The 18934-nt window shown below is 33.0% G+C and overlaps 1 protein-coding gene across 1 annotated transcript in view; it reads right to left on the bottom strand.

Annotated features, from left to right (window-relative positions):
* Positions 1–1376: 1376 nt before the first annotated feature.
* LOC103598484 (ephrin type-A receptor 3) overlaps positions 1377–18934 on the bottom strand; it is a gene marked incomplete at its 3' end in the record, with an annotated part of 205993 nt that continues 188435 nt past the window's right edge. The window contains exons 4-8 of the mRNA XM_008582486.1: positions 15710–15834; positions 12752–12914; positions 6886–6988; positions 6153–6220; positions 1377–1502 (exon numbers count right to left, since the gene is read on the bottom strand). Of these exons, the coding sequence (XP_008580708.1) occupies positions 1377–1502; positions 6153–6220; positions 6886–6988; positions 12752–12914; positions 15710–15834 (585 nt within the window). The remainder of the gene's footprint in view (positions 1503–6152; positions 6221–6885; positions 6989–12751; positions 12915–15709; positions 15835–18934) is intronic.

Genomic DNA, 18934 nt, shown 5'->3' with positions numbered 1-18934 from the left:
ATTTTGTGTTGTTTGTTCTTTTCATTCCAAAGAGGATTCTAAAATTGAAAATCAAAGTTTTCAATGAAATTTATGTAAAATGTGTTATGATTTTATTTTGTGTTGTTTGTTCTTTTCATTCCAAAGAGGATTCTAAAATTGAAAATCAAAGTTTTCAATGAAATTTATGTAAAATGTGTTATGATTTTATTTTGTGTTGTTTGTTCTTTTCATTCCAAAGAGGATTCTAAAATTGAAAATCAAAGTTTTCAATGAAATTTATGTAAAATGTGTTATGATTTTATTTTGTGTTGTTTGTTCTTTTCATTCCAAAGAGGATTCTAAAATTGAAAATCAAAGTTTTCAATGAAATTTATGTAAAATGTGTTATGATTTTATTTTGTGTTGTTTGTTCTTTTCATTCCAAAGAGGATTCTAAAATTGAAAATCAAAGTTTTCAATGAAATTTATGTAAAATGTGTTATGATTTTATTTTGTGTTGTTTGTTCTTTTCATTCCAAAGAGGATTCTAAAATTGAAAATCAAAGTTTTCAATGAAATTTATGTAAAATGTGTTATGATTTTATTTTGTGTTGTTTGTTCTTTTCATTCCAAAGAGGATTCTAAAATTGAAAATCAAAGTTTTCAATGAAATTTATGTAAAATGTGTTATGATTTTATTTTGTGTTGTTTGTTCTTTTCATTCCAAAGAGGATTCTAAAATTGAAAATCAAAGTTTTCAATGAAATTTATGTAAAATGTGTTATGATTTTATTTTGTGTTGTTTGTTCTTTTCATTCCAAAGAGGATTCTAAAATTGAAAATCAAAGTTTTCAATGAAATTTATGTAAAATGTGTTATGATTTTATTTTGTGTTGTTTGTTCTTTTCATTCCAAAGAGGATTCTAAAATTGAAAATCAAAGTTTTCAATGAAATTTATGTAAAATGTGTTATGATTTTATTTTGTGTTGTTTGTTCTTTTCATTCCAAAGAGGATTCTAAAATTGAAAATCAAAGTTTTCAATTACTGAGTTTGTTTAAAGTGAGACACACTTTTATCTTGTTATCCCTATTTAGCTGAATAGGATTTGTGACACATGATCAGCATAGCCATGGGAAGATTGAGCTGTTGCTGCTGCTGCCTCTGAAATTCAATAAATAAAAAGTCAGCCATGGTCTGTGAGTCTGTAAGTCTGGCACCTTTGAAATTATTGCATTCCATTAAATACTCAGTTTATTTATTGCCTGCCTTTGATCATGAAATCACAAAACTCCCCTTTCCACAGCAATATACTTAGGACTCAGACACTAAGGAATCTCAGGTAGCATTCTTACTCATAGTTGTAAACTTGTGATTAACATCCTAGGTTGGCAGTGGGGTTAATGTGGTGATTACCTGCTCCAACAACTTTGTCAATGGATATGTTCGTAGCATCCAACTCTCTGGCAAACTCATGAACTGCTTGGGTTGGGTCTTCATATGTATGTGGGTCAACATAAGTCCTGAGACCTGGAAGTTTTACTGTTTAAGGGAAAAAAGAAATGCATTATTGCAGCTAGATTCATAAAACCTTTACTGAGAAAATTTTATGATAACATTAATGATTAAAAAAAAATTCTATCCCAACAAAGCACACCAACCTTTAGTTTATTCCGTAGTATCACAGACACTGGCAGAGACATTGGACTAAGTGCCGAAAAATTTAAGAAAAGAATTTCCCATTATGAAGCATAAAGAGAAACCACAATGAGGAGTTTTCTCTGCAAAATGCTAGAAGGAAAATGGACATTCAAGAAAGAAAATCTTAAGAAGAAAGATGGTTCAGAATTGAATAGGCCTAGTAGTTACTACTAGTAGCACTAGTGAGTGAATGCCATCATTCTATTGTACATTTATGGTTTGTACACAAACACTACAGTACCCAAATATCTACTACAATGCAATATCTGACAATAAGTCAAAGAATGTGAAATACTTTCATAAGGCGGGATAGTTACTGTAATTACAGATAAATCAATAAAAGAATATAAAATGGCATGTCTTCTGATACTATACCACTTTTATTAACATTCACTCTAAAGATCTAAGCTGTGAGTAGGTTTATTTATGTATGTATTATATACACACACTAATATAGCATCAATTAATTGAAATCTTATTGTGTAGCTTTTCAACAAGACAACTTCATGAATGCCATGGTTACACTATGTTATAATTTATGTTCCTGTGAAGTTTCCATAGAGGTTTTGAGTATAGAAACATAGGAATAAGGATAAATGGATTATTAAAGAAAAGGTGGCTGAGACAGACGGAAGGTGAAAACTCTATTTTCTTCAGCTACTTCTTGGGATGACTTTAACAAGCATTATAGGAATGAGAGGGAGTGTCAAGCTATTTTACCTGCCCATAATCCTGCTGACTGGGCCAATTGTTGAGCTAGGGCTGGGTCTGAAGCTCACAGACACCTCAAGCTCATTCACAAACTGGGTCACAAACCCTTCACATGGCAGGCTGGGTCACCAGACCCCTCACACACAGGTCTATGAGCTAGGTAACCTGCAAACAAGTCCTTGGAGCCATAGGTTTGAGAGCATGGCTGCAAGGAGTTAGATGCCCGAGGCACTCAATGCCAGCTAAGTCACAGCACTGCACATGCACACCAACTCCACCCACACACAACTTATTTACAAAGAATTCACTGCACCACCCCCAACTGGCAAGATGGGCCTCATTAAATTATTCTATTTTCTCAACAGGGAGCAAATGGGAGATGACAGAAGAAAGGCTCATACTCCTACATCTGCCTGGTGCTGATGCTGCTATTGCAGAAGAGCAGCCACTCTCCAGCCTGAGGCAGGGTGTGGATAATTTTAAAAGACACCCTATCTAGGAAGTCAACATCTATAGAAATGGGAAAATTTAAGTTGGTTTGGACGAACAGAGTGGAGAAGCTTTTGAAGTGGGAATTCCATCTTTGGAGTTTTTCTATCTTGGATAGCTCAGCAAAAAGGACAAGCTGGGCCTCAGAGAGAAAAAGCTCCTGAAAACTAACTATTCGAGTGAATAGCATTAAGTGTGTGTTATGCAGTTAGCGCTAAACAAATGATAGAGATTATTGCCCTAATTAGTATTTTCATTGCTAAGAATATTTGTTTGTAATTATTAATATCACTGAAGTTTCCTGTTGGTAGATTTTGGGCTCAGAAATGCCCATTTCTTTTCAGTTCACAGATCAGTTTGCACGCTTCTTTCATATATACAATATTCCTTCCTTTAAAAACAGAGGGCAAAGTCACCCTTTAATACGGTGGACTCCTATACTTTATTATTACAGTAAACAACTCCTAATATCAGTACTAAAACACTTTGCCCTTAAAATAAGAAACAGAGTATGAAAAGCTATCATATTTTTCGTGCTTTGGAGTAAGGAAAACTATGAAAGTAACCACAGAGTTACTAAGATATGTAGGAGATAAAGTTTTATTGGAATCTTTTTGTTTAGTCAAGTCAACTTAGTTACATTTTGATGAGGACTCACTTGAGATTGTGGAAGAGTTACTAAGATATGTAGGAGATAAAGTTTTATTGGAATCTTTTTGTTTAGTCAAGTCAATTTAGTTTCATTTTGATGAGGACTCACTTGAGATTGTGGCTATTATATGTGATCTTCCAGTTTTGATTTGCCTCTACTTAGTAATCCTAAGGTACAGAAATCTAGCATTCCTCTTCAAATAAAAATATGACACTTTAAACCTAAGGGAAAATTGAATTTTTTTTTGGTAAACAATTACAAATATTTTAACTTGTTGAACTTAATAAAATCAATTAGAAGGAGAATTGCTGGCATCAGAATTTGCAATAATTATCAAATGAGTTGTTAGGAATGATGTCTCAAATATTTTTAATAAGCCAGGGCATTAAAAAGTCTTGAAAGTGTGCTTTGAAATTTCTACCCTTCAGTACCAGTCAGCCCTAGAGAACATATGTATTACTGAAAACTTTAAAAATTAAATAGTCATTCCTAAATAAAATCATCATATCCATTGCTGTTAATTAAAATGGTAAATTGCTTTTCCATCCACATGACATTTGATGAAAAAATTACAAATATAAACACACACACACTCCCTAAATAAAATAGTCTGTTCTCTGTGGGAGCTTTGGCTGCTGATTTTTAACTGCTGACCCCAGAGGTGGCACGAATCAGGTGATTCAGGCTGAGAGGCACATAATCCCTTCACACCAATAATTAGGGGCTGTACACAGAGTAACTGGGCTCTGTCATGAAAACCAGATAATAAACACATGCACACGTGTTAAGCTGCACTACTTTACAGCTCGTTCTGTGCAAACACAATAATTTACATTTCCATTTTACCAGCATGAGTTGCCCTAAGGATAGCAGAAAAGTAAAAAGGCCCAGCCAGAGAGGGCAAAGTGACAGGATCTTAGGAGGTGAAACACATTTCTTTCCTTTTGAAGCAATATTATAGGATTTGTAACAAGGCTGGAGGGAATAGTTCATAGCTAGAGCTTTTTAAAATAATACCAAATAAATGGTCTGAAATAAACCAGCTGTAGTATTAAGAGGCAGAAAGTTTATGACATGTATATAAGTTACTTTATATGGTTGCAGTGAGGATAAAATGCATTTCTTTTTTGTTTGTCCATCATAAGGATATTGTGCATTTGAAATAATTTAAAGTTTCAACAAAGTCTACCACAAAAACCGACAGCAAAACAGACTGGGGAGATACAGGAACCTGCTTACAATTGGCCCATAGAAATTTATCAAAGCTCCAAATTTGTAAGACTTATCATTCCTATTAAAAGAACCAAATCAGCATGATCTTGCAGTAAAGACAATATTTACATCAATTGTTCAATTCAAACTAAGAGCAACTTAATGCACAAGAATATAACTGCTCTAATTTATACATGGAGATTGTAACAGAGTGTTTTGTGGCGCTATGCAAAAAAGGAAAACAAATATCCTGTAATTTGTGCATGCACTCTTCTAAGACTTTTGAGTTGGTAACCTAACTAATGTGGATTAATATGATGTTGATATTAGGAAGGTAGTACTTTGGCTTTTTGTGAATTATCACATAATGACTCTGTAATGAGATGGACAGAACAATGCTTCTGCAAACTCTTGCACTTTTTCCATCGCAAGTCAATTTACATTTTAGAATACATTTTTTTCAATCTACTCTGTGCTTTTCGATGCTACTAAAAGGCAATCAAGTTTTCTTACTTGAGTTATAACTAAAGCTACCATTTTTAGATGCAAATTCAATGGCTGATAGAAAGTATCATATTGATTTGAAAATAATTTTAGAAGGTAATAGTAAATGCTAAAGAAAGGAATGCATACAAGACTACATTAGTTATATTGAGATTATTTTAGAGCACATGAGCATGAGTATAGTCTTTGTACTAATTTCCATGAGAACATGCTATTCCTTTTAAGACCACTGATTAGTAACTGCCACACTAAGCTGAGCCACAGTTTGGAAAAGCAAAACACCTGGGATGATTTGTTTCGCCAGAAGAAAAAAAAGACTTTTTGTTAGATGTAAACATTACAGTTACAAAAAGAGCATTTCTTTTAGAATATATTAAAAGAGGCAAAATTGGTTGGTATTAAAATGTGGGGGGAAGTGCTGGCTTTACCACTTGTTGGATATCATGTAACTCTAAAATAAACAGTTTATTCTTAAGGCTCTTTCCTGGTTGATTGACAAAATGGAATAAGGCAGTTCAAATAAACAGAGGTTGTTTATATTTACTTGGCAGTTAGGAAAGAGAAAAGTCTCCTATTTAAATTTTAGCAAAGAACTAGTAATAAGGAAATGGAAGATACGCTTTGCATTTCAGCCATGCAGAGCTGACTACAGTTCCTACTAACCATCATGTGCATTATTTAAATATAAAGCACAGGTTACTCTTCACTATAGAGTAAGTATGCTAAAATGTAGCCATGTAAAAATTACTTAATGCAGAGCCATGAATTTCCTTCTCCTTCTAAAATAAATTTAATATACTCAATTTTTCTGTAAAACTACTTTTTAAATTTTCTTTTTCGGGGAAAATTTACCCAATTATAAATCAACATGTGCTAAAACTAAAATGGTAAAACAAAACAAAAATCAAAGTTTAGAAACTTACAATGCCCATTCCCAAAGTGAAGTCTTTTTTCATCTGCACCATGTTTTGACTTGTTATAGCCACAAAACCTACAAGTAAATCAAAGGAAGAGAACACATAGGAGAATACACTTAAAACAATGATCTATGCCCAGAATGTGCAAAGCACAAACAATAAAGCATTTTCCTCAAACAATTAAATGCTTTAGTGAAAGTTTAATGACTTCATATTTTCTGAATCCTCTGTAGAAAGCCTCTCTCTCTGGGGACTGTGGAAAGTTGCCTAATGAGGAGATATGTAAAGTTGATCCCTACTGTGCAGACCCCTCCAGTTCAGTTTTTATAATGGCCTTAGAATGTGTTTATAGTATTTTTTAACAACTATTGTAAGAATGAATGAAGGGTAAATTCTCCATTGGTAATGATTAGTGGTATGCAGTGTTACCAGTGTTATTCTGGGTGAGAAAGTGTCAAGGAAATCTGGAGTTATTTGAAGAGTGAGGGGATAATTGGAAAATGAAAGTAAAAACTAGGAGTGGGGTCAAAAAACAGAAGTGGTGTGTGTTAGAAAGTGGGGAAAGGAACTCAGGATGGAGAAAAAAAGAAAGGGAGGAGAAAAGGAACAACTAGAATTCAAGTGGAAATATTCTTATTTGTTAAAATACTTTATTGGCACACTCTACATTTTAACAGCAGTCAAAGGCATCAAACAAAGGAATAATGAAAGTTAATAGTAAAACAGACTGTGAACTCACCTCCCAATCAGAACATATATGACGACAGTGAGAAGAATAATCGCTACAGCCGCTGAGATGGCTATCATCACCACTTGGCTGTTTTCACTGGAGATGGAGAAGGCTGTGAGGTTGAAGGAAAAAAAATAAGAAAATAGCAGGCATGACCACATCACAACTCACATCTACATGGAAGAGTTGATAAATTAAGTCAAATGTATTCTGTTGTTTCTGAAATGGAGTTTAATGTCTGATACAAACAAACAAACAAAACATTTCCCATAATTTTGCTTGAAATATCTACCTAATTAATAGGATTAAATACTCTGTTTCAATGATATCAATCAAACATGACTGGAATATGTACTGTGTGAAATATGCTAGGCTACACTTTTGGTGGGACTGTAAATTAGCACAGACATTATGGAAGACTATATGGAGGTTTCTCAGACAACTACAGAAAGAGCTACCATATGATCCAGCAATTCCACTACTGGGTATATATCCAAGGGAATGGAAAGCATCATATCAAAGGGATACCTGCACTTCCATGTTCATTGCAGCTATATTTACAGTAGCCAAAACATAGAACCAACCTAAGTGTCCATTGATGGATGACTGGATAAAGGATATGTGGTATATATAGAGTACAATGGAACACTACTCAGCCATAAAAAGAAGGAAATTCTGCCATTTGCAACAATGTGGATGAGTCTGGAGAAAATTATATTAAGTGAAATAAGCTAGACAAAGAAACAGAAATGCTGCATGTTCTCACTCCTATCTGGCTGCTAGGAAGAAAGGAAGGAAAGAAAGAAAAGATCACAACAATGTGTTGAACTTTCAGAAGAAGAGAACAAACCTAAGGATACTAAAGATGGGGGAAAGGGGTGGGGGTTTGGGAAGTGATAGTTTGGACAAAGGTCATACAGAAATATCACGATTTGTAAAAATGAATATGCTAATAGTAAATTAAAAAAATTCAAAATAAAATAAAAAGAAGTTACCCCCCCCCAAAAAAAACTATCTAATGATAGTAAAAAGTTAAAAAAAATTCTAAGAAATTCAAATTTTGGTGTTATAAATAAAGTTTTATTGGAACACAGCCACAATTATTCATTTTATATTGTCTATGGCTGATTTTATTGTAGAATGGGCAAGTTCAGTAGTAGCAATAGGAATTGTATGTGCAAAAAGCCTAAAATATTTATTATCTGGTCAATTATGGAAAATGTTTACTGACCCTTGACTCAGATCAATGCTTTTCAAACTTTAACGTCACAGAAACCTTTTGGAGATCTTTCTGAAAAAGCAGTTTCTGATTCAGTCAGTCTGGAGCAGGAACTGAGATTGTATATTTCTTATGAGCTCCCAGGTAGGGTTGATGATGCTGATTCCAGACCATATTTTGAGTAGCAAGAATTTACATCATAATTATGAAGTCATCTTGTTGCCTCCCTCTCCTGATTATTCTACATCCAATTAATCACCAAATCCTCTTAAATATTCTAGATTATGTCTTCATTTCTCTTCTGGATTTATAATTAGAAATTCCTAATTGGTCTCTATTTGCATACCTTTCCTATCTTTCACCTTGCCACCAGAGTACTCCCTCTAAATTACTAATTTAAGCATGTTATTCCTATGCATAAAATCTTTGCATGGCTCTCCGTTACTTTCAGAATAGAATGAATATTATATGGCAGAGCCATCTTTTCATGACTCTCTGTTACTTTCAGAATAAAACACAAATTCTATGGCAGAGCATGTAATGCTATTTAGGATCTGTTTTCTATCTATTCTCCCGCCTCATCTATAGATCAATAACATCCTAACCTCTAGACTTTCCAAAATACACGTAGTTCCTGGAACAGCCACTTTCATATGCTCATATATCCCTATGTTCCTCCCATCACCAATGCTGATTGAACATATGAACAAATTGATTCAAAAGAAGAGCAGAGAGTTTAGTCACTTGACTACTATCACCTCTCCAGAAACTAACACGGCATTTTCAACCTGATCAAATCAAAGTGTGGAAGATTTTCTCCAACATATGTGGTTTTAGGAATAATTAAATGATGCAAGAAAAAAAAATGGCAGATGGGCTGTGGGAAGTTTCCCAAGCATCTGATAAGGAGTGCAGAGTGTGGCAAGATGGCACACTCGTAATATAAACTGTTGAAAGCACTTCATTCTTTACTACCAGCAAACTATTGTTTAGACCACTGTTGCTAAGAGGGAAGCAAGCAGACAGCCTTCAGCTGCTGCACCTCCGGGATCCACACAGCCTTCACACAGAGGTCACATTCTCCTCAACAACTAAACACAGCAAGGGCAGGGGTACTGGGACCCAGCCATTCCTGCCCAATGCAGAACTCCTTGACTGAGAGATCTGCACTCCGGGAACCCCCACTGGCTTGGCCAAGACTCTCAGAGCTGCATTTCAGTCTGAGGCTCTTTCTCTCCATCCCTTTCTCCTTTCCCTCCTTCTTTACATAGATGACAGACCTACATCTTATGCTTGGGTTCTGCTTATCCAACGCTGCTTTGCCCCTCTTTTACCCTTCATGTGTATTTCCCCCTATAAAGCTCTTGCTCTTGTAATTCCATTCTGTATCTGCTTCCCAGTGAATGTGCCTGATACATCCCTATCTATTAGCTATAGATCTGTGAACAGTTTGTAAAATAGCTTAAACCAGCATTTCAAAAATGTTTCATAAACATAATAATAACTCTAACTCAATACTTTTCATTTCATGAACTGTAATAATTTATAAAGAGCAGCAAATTTTGAGTTCTCTGGTCATTTTGATTAGCCAATTTATAAAATAAAGCTCAGTGAAACCAGGAGGGGAAACATGACAGGAGACAGAAGAGTTCCCTATTTCCTTTCCTGGTGAAGATGAAATTAAACTGGGAGTCTCTACGCTTTCCTCTAGTTCTAGATATTTACGAGTCTCAGAGACTGCCTAAAGCACATAACCAAATCAGATAATTTTTATTACTAAAATCAGCAAACATTTGAATGAATAATATTGGTTCATTACTCCCACTTACTAGAGATACAAACTCAGGAAAAACACGTAAACTGTGTCCTAGATCATGCGTAAAAGGAAATAATTGTATCTGAATAGCTTACAGAACAAGATCAAGTGAAATGTTTATTAAATACTTTATATATTGTCACCTGAATGAATTTGTTCTATAATCAGATCCAACAGCTACCAACTGTGTGACTTTGGAAAGCTTAGTTAACCTCTTTAGGCTTCAGATTTTTTATCTGTAAAATGAGGATGATGATAAATGTAAAGCACTGAATACAAAAAGTAAAGTATTTTAAAGTACTTAGGAAAGTAAGTATATGTTCCAAAGTGCCTCTATAACTTTCCTATAAACCAAGTTCAGAAAATGCTATCCAAATTCTACCTCAAAATACACTGTGTTCTACTAAGAAATATGTAGATATAAATAAAAACTTTTCATGTAATTAAAAAAATTAAAACTAGAGGAAAAAAGCAAACCGTTAAAAATACCCAAACACGAGTCTTCTGATGTCTTTTAAATATCAACATATAACAAATATGACTCTTAAATTCTTATAGTTTTATGAATATATTATTTTGATTTACAAATAATGGAGTGAGGGTTGATTGTTTTACTCCCCCCCCCTCCAAGTCACAGGGCATTTTTTTCTCATCTATGTTTAAAATCTAGAAGAATTCTATGGTGAAGCACTAAGAGTAAATTGATTTTAAAAAAATCAAATTGTACAACTCAGAGGGAGTTTATATATGGAGAGGCAGAAGAAAAAAGTTCACCTTTTTAAAATATACCGTTTTCCTCTTCTCTCACTAAATCAGTGGAAGTACTGCAAGTACCAAACTTACTTGGCAAAAATCCTAAGACACTGCAGTTTTCAAATAAAATATTTCTTAAACCTCAGACACTGAAGCCTCATTAGAAGTTCATGCATAAATGCTACCACAGCAATATTTGCGGTAAATTTGGAATTACACTAAACTTGGGAATTTTTGTTGTTTTTGCAAATTACTTATCAAGTAGGATTAGTGCTGATTTAGGTCATACAAGATTAGACAGATATTCCAAAATATGCATTAACATAAGAAATGTTTATCTAATTATGAGCTGATCCTCTTGCTCCTTAATATGCCTAATTTCCACCACAGTATATAATAAATACTGGCTTTTTCTAATTCTATGATCTGGGATCTCTCTTGGTAAATCAAATATAGATTATGTTGTTGCTTTTAATTCAAATATACTTTGAAGAGTTTGAAAAAAGTCAATTTATAATTATTTCAAAAGAAGTAATTTTCTTTGTACCACTTAAAATTTGCAAAAAGACTTAGAACTATTAGTGTTAAGTTGCAATTATATTTTTTATTGTCACCTAAGTTTTTAATTTGTTTTAAATCTTGTTCACATAGATTTTCATGGTACTCTGTTTTGTTTCTAATGTCCTCAGAGAATGGATTTTTCATGTTCATTTCATCATAGCAGGTTTAAAAAAGGTCTTTAAGCAGAGATTTATGTATTTGAGGATGGCAGCTCTTCTTTGAGTCAAAGAATTGTCATGGTTCTGCTGTGAGCAGATGATTTGAAAAAAACATTCAAATCTCAATACACTGCAGAATTTATAGCTTCCTTCATGTAAAAATGTGACTATAGATGAGGAACAAAATATGTAGAAAATGCAAAATATAGATGGCAGGGAAAAATGGCAAATTGGATTGGTCAGAAGAGATTACTGGTTTCCCTTTCAGTGGAGTGCTGAGCACTGTCAGACCCTGCCTGGGTAATCTAATTCTAAAGCACAAGCATTTTTCATCATCTTTCTAGGCTATTTTATTACTATGCATTAAGTTATAGAAAACTGATAGTGATGTCTATGGTTTTTCCTATTACGATGAAAATGACACTTATTTACTAAAAATATAAGTGGTTTGCGACCTTTTGAAAAGATGATCCCAATCACATTTATTGATGCCAGAGAATATTAACCCAGTTTCTGAAGTATTAGCAAATGTGTCAAATATTCCCGTTTGCTTAAACACAACACACACACACAAATACTGTACACATATGTGTATGTATCTGTTCTTTGAATTTTCCATTGAACAGATTTTAACCTCTTATTAATCTTCTCATTTATGAATAAGTTAAATAAAATCATTAACTTGTGTTGATCTTCTATTAGTATCATACACATGATTTTAAGTTTTTGAAAATTATATTTTAGAAGGCTTTTTAAATATGAAGTTAATGCATTTGAAGAAAAGAACAGTTACTGGGAAAAAATGTTAGCCAATTTTAAACCAATTTTAGCCAAATATGGGGTCAAATGGACAGGCTATCCAAATTGTTTCTGAATGTGAATGAAGTAACAAAACACATTTTAGAAAATCCTTTTTCTCCAAGTGATACATGATTGAATGTGTTAAGGATTAAAACAAAATTAAGATCCTCATGGATCAGCAAGTTTCTTTTTTATAGTTCATTGAATCATGCAATGAACCTGAAATATCTGGATTGACAGTCACTGGAAGTGTGTAACTGTGTTAAATAATGTTCGTCAAAAGCAATTTATGAAAACCATAGAATTTATTCAATGATAAAAAACTGGAAGTATTTTAGGTATTAGAATATGTCTGACATTTAAAAGAGGAAAAAAAAAAAACCCAGATGCACACCCACAGAAACACAAATACACAGACACAATGCTATGCAAATTGCTAAATGTTCCAAGCAATGTATTTTCGATGTATCACATTTTGTTAAAATTTAGAGAGAGTGAGAATAAATGATCAGACAACTTTTGCAATAGCCCTCCCCCACCGCAACACAACACTAAAATAATACATACAGTCTGGGCTTGTTTCAAACTCGAACTTGCGGCTGTTGCTCCCATATCCAGCTGCTGTTCGGGCTCGGATTTGGAATACATATGTAGTGTCAGGCTTGAGGCTACTGATGGTAGCATTTGTGCCTCTCGCCCTCAGAATGGTATAACTTGTCTCTTGTTCCTGCTTTAAGGTAAGAAAAACAAGCATGTTAAAATCGAATCTCCATAATGCTATCAAATAAACAGTGAACCACTCATAGTTGATTCTTTTCAATTTTAACATAGAGCATATAATGAATTTTAAAAAGTCATGACAATTATTTCACTCTCTGAATGCAATAAAGGCATTTTTTAAAGATGAAAATATTTGTAGAATTTTCTAATTTGGATAGTATGATTTATGCTATGCATATAAAGCGGGAAAAGTTAGACTTCTTTCTTACTAATATGTGAATATGTGAGTGAAAATATGTTCTCTTCATAGTCAAGGCTGTGAGAAAGCTTCACCAAATTTTAAGAAAAACTTACAAAGAAGAAAAGACCTCTTTTGAATTAAATCTAATAGAAATGCCCTGCTGATTCTCAAATAGAAAGTATTCCTATCAATTTTAAAATATTAAACATAAAACATCAGGTTTTATGTGTATCTTTACATTATTTATTTCCTCATCACAACTATATTTGCTCTGTGTTTAACCTAAGTCATTTTGGTTTAGTATAGACAAAAATCTTCAGATCAAAGTTTAGAAAAAAAAATCCAAAAAGGATCTCCTGTAGTCTATTCATATGGTACATTGGGAGTTCACATTTCACATTAATAGTTAAGTCTCTTTGTGTCAAGCCTTGTTTGCAAAAACTGAATTTATGCAGAATGTGTTTTTCCTCTAACATATATTTATATATACTGAGCACCTATGGGTCACCTGATTTCAGGCAATGGAAGAATGTCTCTGCACTTGGGATGAAGTCTAGAGTAGGTAATATGGGAAAATGCACATCCTCAACCAAAACTAGATAGAATATTATAGAAAACATGTCATACATTACAGATACTTTTTAGTTAAAATGATGATTATGTATTAGATCGCATTTGAGTTATTACATTAAATATGAAAATAGTAGAGTGTAATTATTTTACATAAATAATTATTTCATTTGCTAAAAAAAGAAATTATTGACTACATATCCAGAACCAGGGTCTGTTCATCATTATCAGTGAACTAACCAGTCAAGAAAGCTAGAAGTTGTGAAGCTTAAATTCTACTGAAACATCCAAAATATTTTCAAGCATCATATAGATATGAGTAATTTTAAAATTTATGAATATATGATATAAATAAGTATTTATATATGTTTAAAAATATTATTACAGGTGTGTATGAATTGAATTGAAAAATGTCTAGGGAATAATCAGTAGATTCCACCATTTTTTCCTGCATTGGCTAATATTTTTTAAAAATAATGGAGCTTGAAATAAGTCAGAAAATTTTTTATTATGTTTGTGTAAGATATAAATATAGATCAGTTCTACCTTGGAATCAGTCCTATAGATCTAAAAGTGGGTGTTCTTTTCCTACTTTTGCTATCCAGTCTGAACTGAGGCACATCATTAATTTTCTTTTGATTCTGATGCATCATCTATAAACACAGATTATTATGTTTTCTCAGTATATCTTGTTACACTTCTAAAAATAGAAGATCACAATCACATGAGTATTTGACTTTATCACAATGGATGAATGAAAGCTAGAAGAAAGCTTATTTATATTATGGTTTTGGCACAATAAAGTCTATTAGGTTTCACTTTCTTTAACAAAACTTTTCCCTGTAGGGGGGAGTTTGAAAAAAAATGGCATCATGCTTGTGAAATACATTAACTTCAAGAAAGGAAATAACTACAGAATGCAAAAGAATATTTATACATTATGCCTTTTTGCACAACTGATCATACTAATAATTCTCATACCTATAATGATCCATTCTTGTGTCTAAGGAGGTACATGATATAGGGCAAAACATACTAAACAAGGAATCATGGCTGACTGAATTCAAAACAGAGACCTAATATTTATTAGTAACGAGGCTGTGGGAAATTTATCTAATGTCACCGACTCTCAGGTTTCCTATTTGTAAAAGAACCTATTCTCTTACGTTCATAAGATAAATAACGTAAGCAGAAATGTTCCGTAAATGTAAATTGCTGCATAAATGCACAATTTGTTTTTAATTCCCTTTAAAATACTTTGTAAATTGCAGTAGATACACAAATATGCTGTGTTCACATTAGTAGCTATAAAACGAACCAGTTCTGACGGTAAGGTATGAATATGTCTTGCTTTCAAACATTACCATACTTTATAAGCAGGAGAAAACAGTATTATTTAAACTATAAAATATCACTGCCTAAATTCTACATATAAACATGTATCTATTTTTTTATAATTGCATTACTGAACCACAATTTTATGATATGAGGCTAACTTATTGTCTTTTTAAATTTCCTTCTACATAGTCAAAACTGCTTTTCATTCTCAGTTCAATAATATGATGTTTATGTTGTTAGTGCAATGTTTCTATTTGTATTGAATGAAATTCATGTGAAGGTGAAGGTCAGGAAATGATGCTTGAGTCAATGCATTAATAAATAGTTCACCAATAAACTTAGGAATTACTATAAAATAGTTGATAGAGCAGGGGTCTTGGTGAGAAAGGACATAAATGTCTCCTCTATTGCCAAAACTAAGTGGCTTAAGTTTGGTATTGACATCTTTGATGTTACTTACTGCTGTCGAATGGGGAGTATTTGACAAGATGATTTCTAAACCCCCCTCTGCCCATACTTCAAAGGGGTCACATTACTAGAGTTCTAAGAAGAGCTCTTCCACTTCCTAGCAATGTCATTGGTGACCTTGTAAAAAGGGCACACGAGAAATAGCCTCTTCCTCTACACAACCCAATTCTGTCCCATTGTTTCCCCACCTTTTCATAGTATTTGACCTCGTAGTCCAATATGATCCCATTAGGGTGTTCAGGTTCTTGCCAGGATAAAGAGATGCTGTTTCTGGATGTCCGGTCTTTCTTAATCGTCATGACAGGTGATGGAGCTGTAAAGAGAGGATGGGAGGGGATGGAGAGAGGAAGCAAGTTAATGGGTTGGGGAGGGTGGCGAATAGGAGCAGAGGAGCAGAGAGAAGGGAACAAGCAAATGGAGTCTATCATTGTTCTAATCTTTGGCAAGAAAGCACTATTTCCATTTCCAAGGCTCTTGAGTATTAATCTGGCCCCATATCTAGCCTTAGCAGCTGGATTATAGCCCTGTTACATGCAAGCCTGTGGAAAATGAACTGAGATTTTCTGCTGCTGGTGGACTAGTGGCAAGTGAGCAGATGTTTTCAATCTGCTACTATAATGTAAGCAATGAAATATATTTGATATATTAAAAAAAGAACAAAACATCAGGACTACCTATTTGTTATAATGTTGCAAAGTTATTAATGCCAGATTCTTCAGCTCATTGATAACATTTTCATATGCAACTCTGTAAGAGGACTGGAATCCATTATGCACAAGGAGTCCCATGGTATCCATAGGTAATAATAATATTTAGTGTATTACAAAAATATATAATTTAGAACATATTACAGTAGATCTCAACTTCTGACAAAAACCTGTCATGCATAAAAATACATATCAAGAAAACAATTATCTTCTACTGTAGAATTTTTATTTACTAAAAATATTTAATTAGAAGTGCTAAGGAAATGATTGCTATATGTGCTGCAATGATCTAGATATATTTTATGATATTTGATGGTGACTGTATTTGCTATGTTTAGCTATGCATTATTGAAAGTATGGAACATATGGAACATAAACTTAAAAAAATCAGTTTGGATCAGATATCACATGGTCACCTTTGTTTCTAACTGGAGATTAAGTATGTTTTAAGTGATTTCCTACTTGAAATCCTTCCATTAAAGAGAAAAATGCATACAATACATCAGTGTACATTTGCTTTTAAATCTCAGTCTTACACTAGTCAATCGAAATGTCTTACTGGAGTTCAGTGTCAGCAAAGTAAATTACAAACACAAAATAAACAAAAACTCAGGAATTTTTAGATACATTAACCATTGAATTGTTTTCATTGTTAAATGACCTATTTTTTAATAATTTTCTCAAACCAAGAACTACTAGAACCCTATATAATTGTATTCCCCACAGCAACTAGAAGTTCCATACCTATTATTTTGATGTTTCTCTGATTCTCACATGGTGACTTTTGCACCTAACCGCTCAAACTGTTTCTGTCTATAAACACCTTTCATTTTTATTTTGTACTTAAAAATAGAGCTTTTATTAAGCTTGACTTGTGCTTTTCAGTGAAAAATATAAATCAAAACATGGAATATATTGCAATAAATTTCCTATCCACCTGCTTCTATTATTTATGAGATCCCCATGAAACTCTTTTGTTTTAATGAAAGTATTATTTCTCTAATGGCCTGGGAATGATGATCTAATGAAAATCTTTTACCAAAGAAAAATGTAGGTGTTGCTTTCTAATGGAAAAATAAATTCATTTTCTTATTCACATTAATATCCTTAAACTCTTTTGTTTTAATGAAAGTATTATTTCTCTAATGGCCTGGGAATGATGATCTAATGATAATCTTTTACCAAAGAAAAATGTAGGTGTTGCTTTCTAATGGAAAAATAAATTCATTTTCTTATTCACATTTAAATTTCACATTAATATCCTATCATATAAATTAACATCATTTACCTTTCATGTCTACTCCTCATCTATTTAATGCTTCTGTTTTAGTTCCCAAATTGGCCTCACCCCTCAACCTCTGTGATTTGCTACTCTGAAGTAGATTCCAAGCAAAGGATAAGCTATATCTAATGATAAGTTTTCATTATGTTTTAGTTGAAACTTATTCAATGTTTATAAGCATATCACTGAATTATATATTAACAACAGGTATGTTGAATTTTTAAAAATTATTTTCATTTTACTTATCCTAATACTTAGAAAAATCAATTAATTATCCAATTGCTTTCTAAATAATTGCAGCCCCAGTATCCTTGGAACCAAATTTTCCACTAATTTTTCTGCTGAAGCAAATCCATTAATAGAGTAACTTTTAATGTGTGCTTACAGAGCATTTCAAAGAAACTTAATGTTGGAGCACTTTCCTGTTAAACCCATGAAGTCCTACATTTAATTCCATATCCCCATGAAACTGGTTTATTTTTCCTAGTGGTAAAATACATTTTCAAAAATGTTTTGAAAATAACCAGGTATAGCATCTCTCCTTTAAAAAAGAAGAGAGGTAAAATAATTTATTTCAAAGAACACTTGTGACGAGTATTGTATGAACTTTTTAATGAAATCTTTGCAGGCTGTTTTGGGGGTCTGCCTAAATTTGACTGCTTCTGCACTGAGCAGGGCTTTATTACTGTTGAAATTCTTCAAAGGTCTTTGAGCAAGCTGCGGGGGCCCTGTTGGACTGTAATAAATAGCCTTTTGTAATTCCACACTTACTTAAGTAGAAGCAATTACTCGAAGCTTGTGCCATCTCTATGTTAAATGAACCTTTTCTGATTGCTGCTTTTAGGCCCCTGTTAAGTCATTTGTTCTGCTCTCTTCATACACGCCCCTTGTGCTGGCTGCATTTCAGCACAGTTCATCCCAGTACACCAGCTGGAAGCCCGCTACTTTTAGGTAACGCTGATCAATATTTTAATATTAATAAATAATTAACAGAAATTGTTTTTCTCTCCCTTTATAAATAATGTTAACACATAATAAAACATACTGGAAGAAGACACAAATTCCATGAGCACTCCATTGTATCAATGCTTTTTAAAAAGTTTTCCAAATATTTTTTAATTCATGTCTGGAAGTATAATTTATTTGTACTACTTCATGTGCTGTAACACAATTTACAACATTAACGAGAAACAGCGATTATGTTTCTTTTCGTTAATTTTCAGGTATCAAAGAGTGATTTGTACAAATTACTAATTTACAAATCCATAGAAATTATTTATAAATTTTTTTTCTTTATAAAGAAGCATGACATGACAGTGTACAACATAATATAGGTTTGATTCATTTTATTCTCATGCCTTTGTTTTTTAAATTTGTGACTTAAAAGAATGGAAGGTAATAGTTATATGGAATATAAAAAAAAA

This window comes from Galeopterus variegatus, unplaced genomic scaffold, assembly GCF_000696425.1.
Source record: "Galeopterus variegatus unplaced genomic scaffold, G_variegatus-3.0.2 Scaffold2628, whole genome shotgun sequence".
Taxonomy (NCBI): Eukaryota; Metazoa; Chordata; class Mammalia; order Dermoptera; family Cynocephalidae; genus Galeopterus; species Galeopterus variegatus.
Note: the sequence above shows the minus strand (reverse complement) of the source record. Positions and strands in the feature narration are given on the sequence as shown.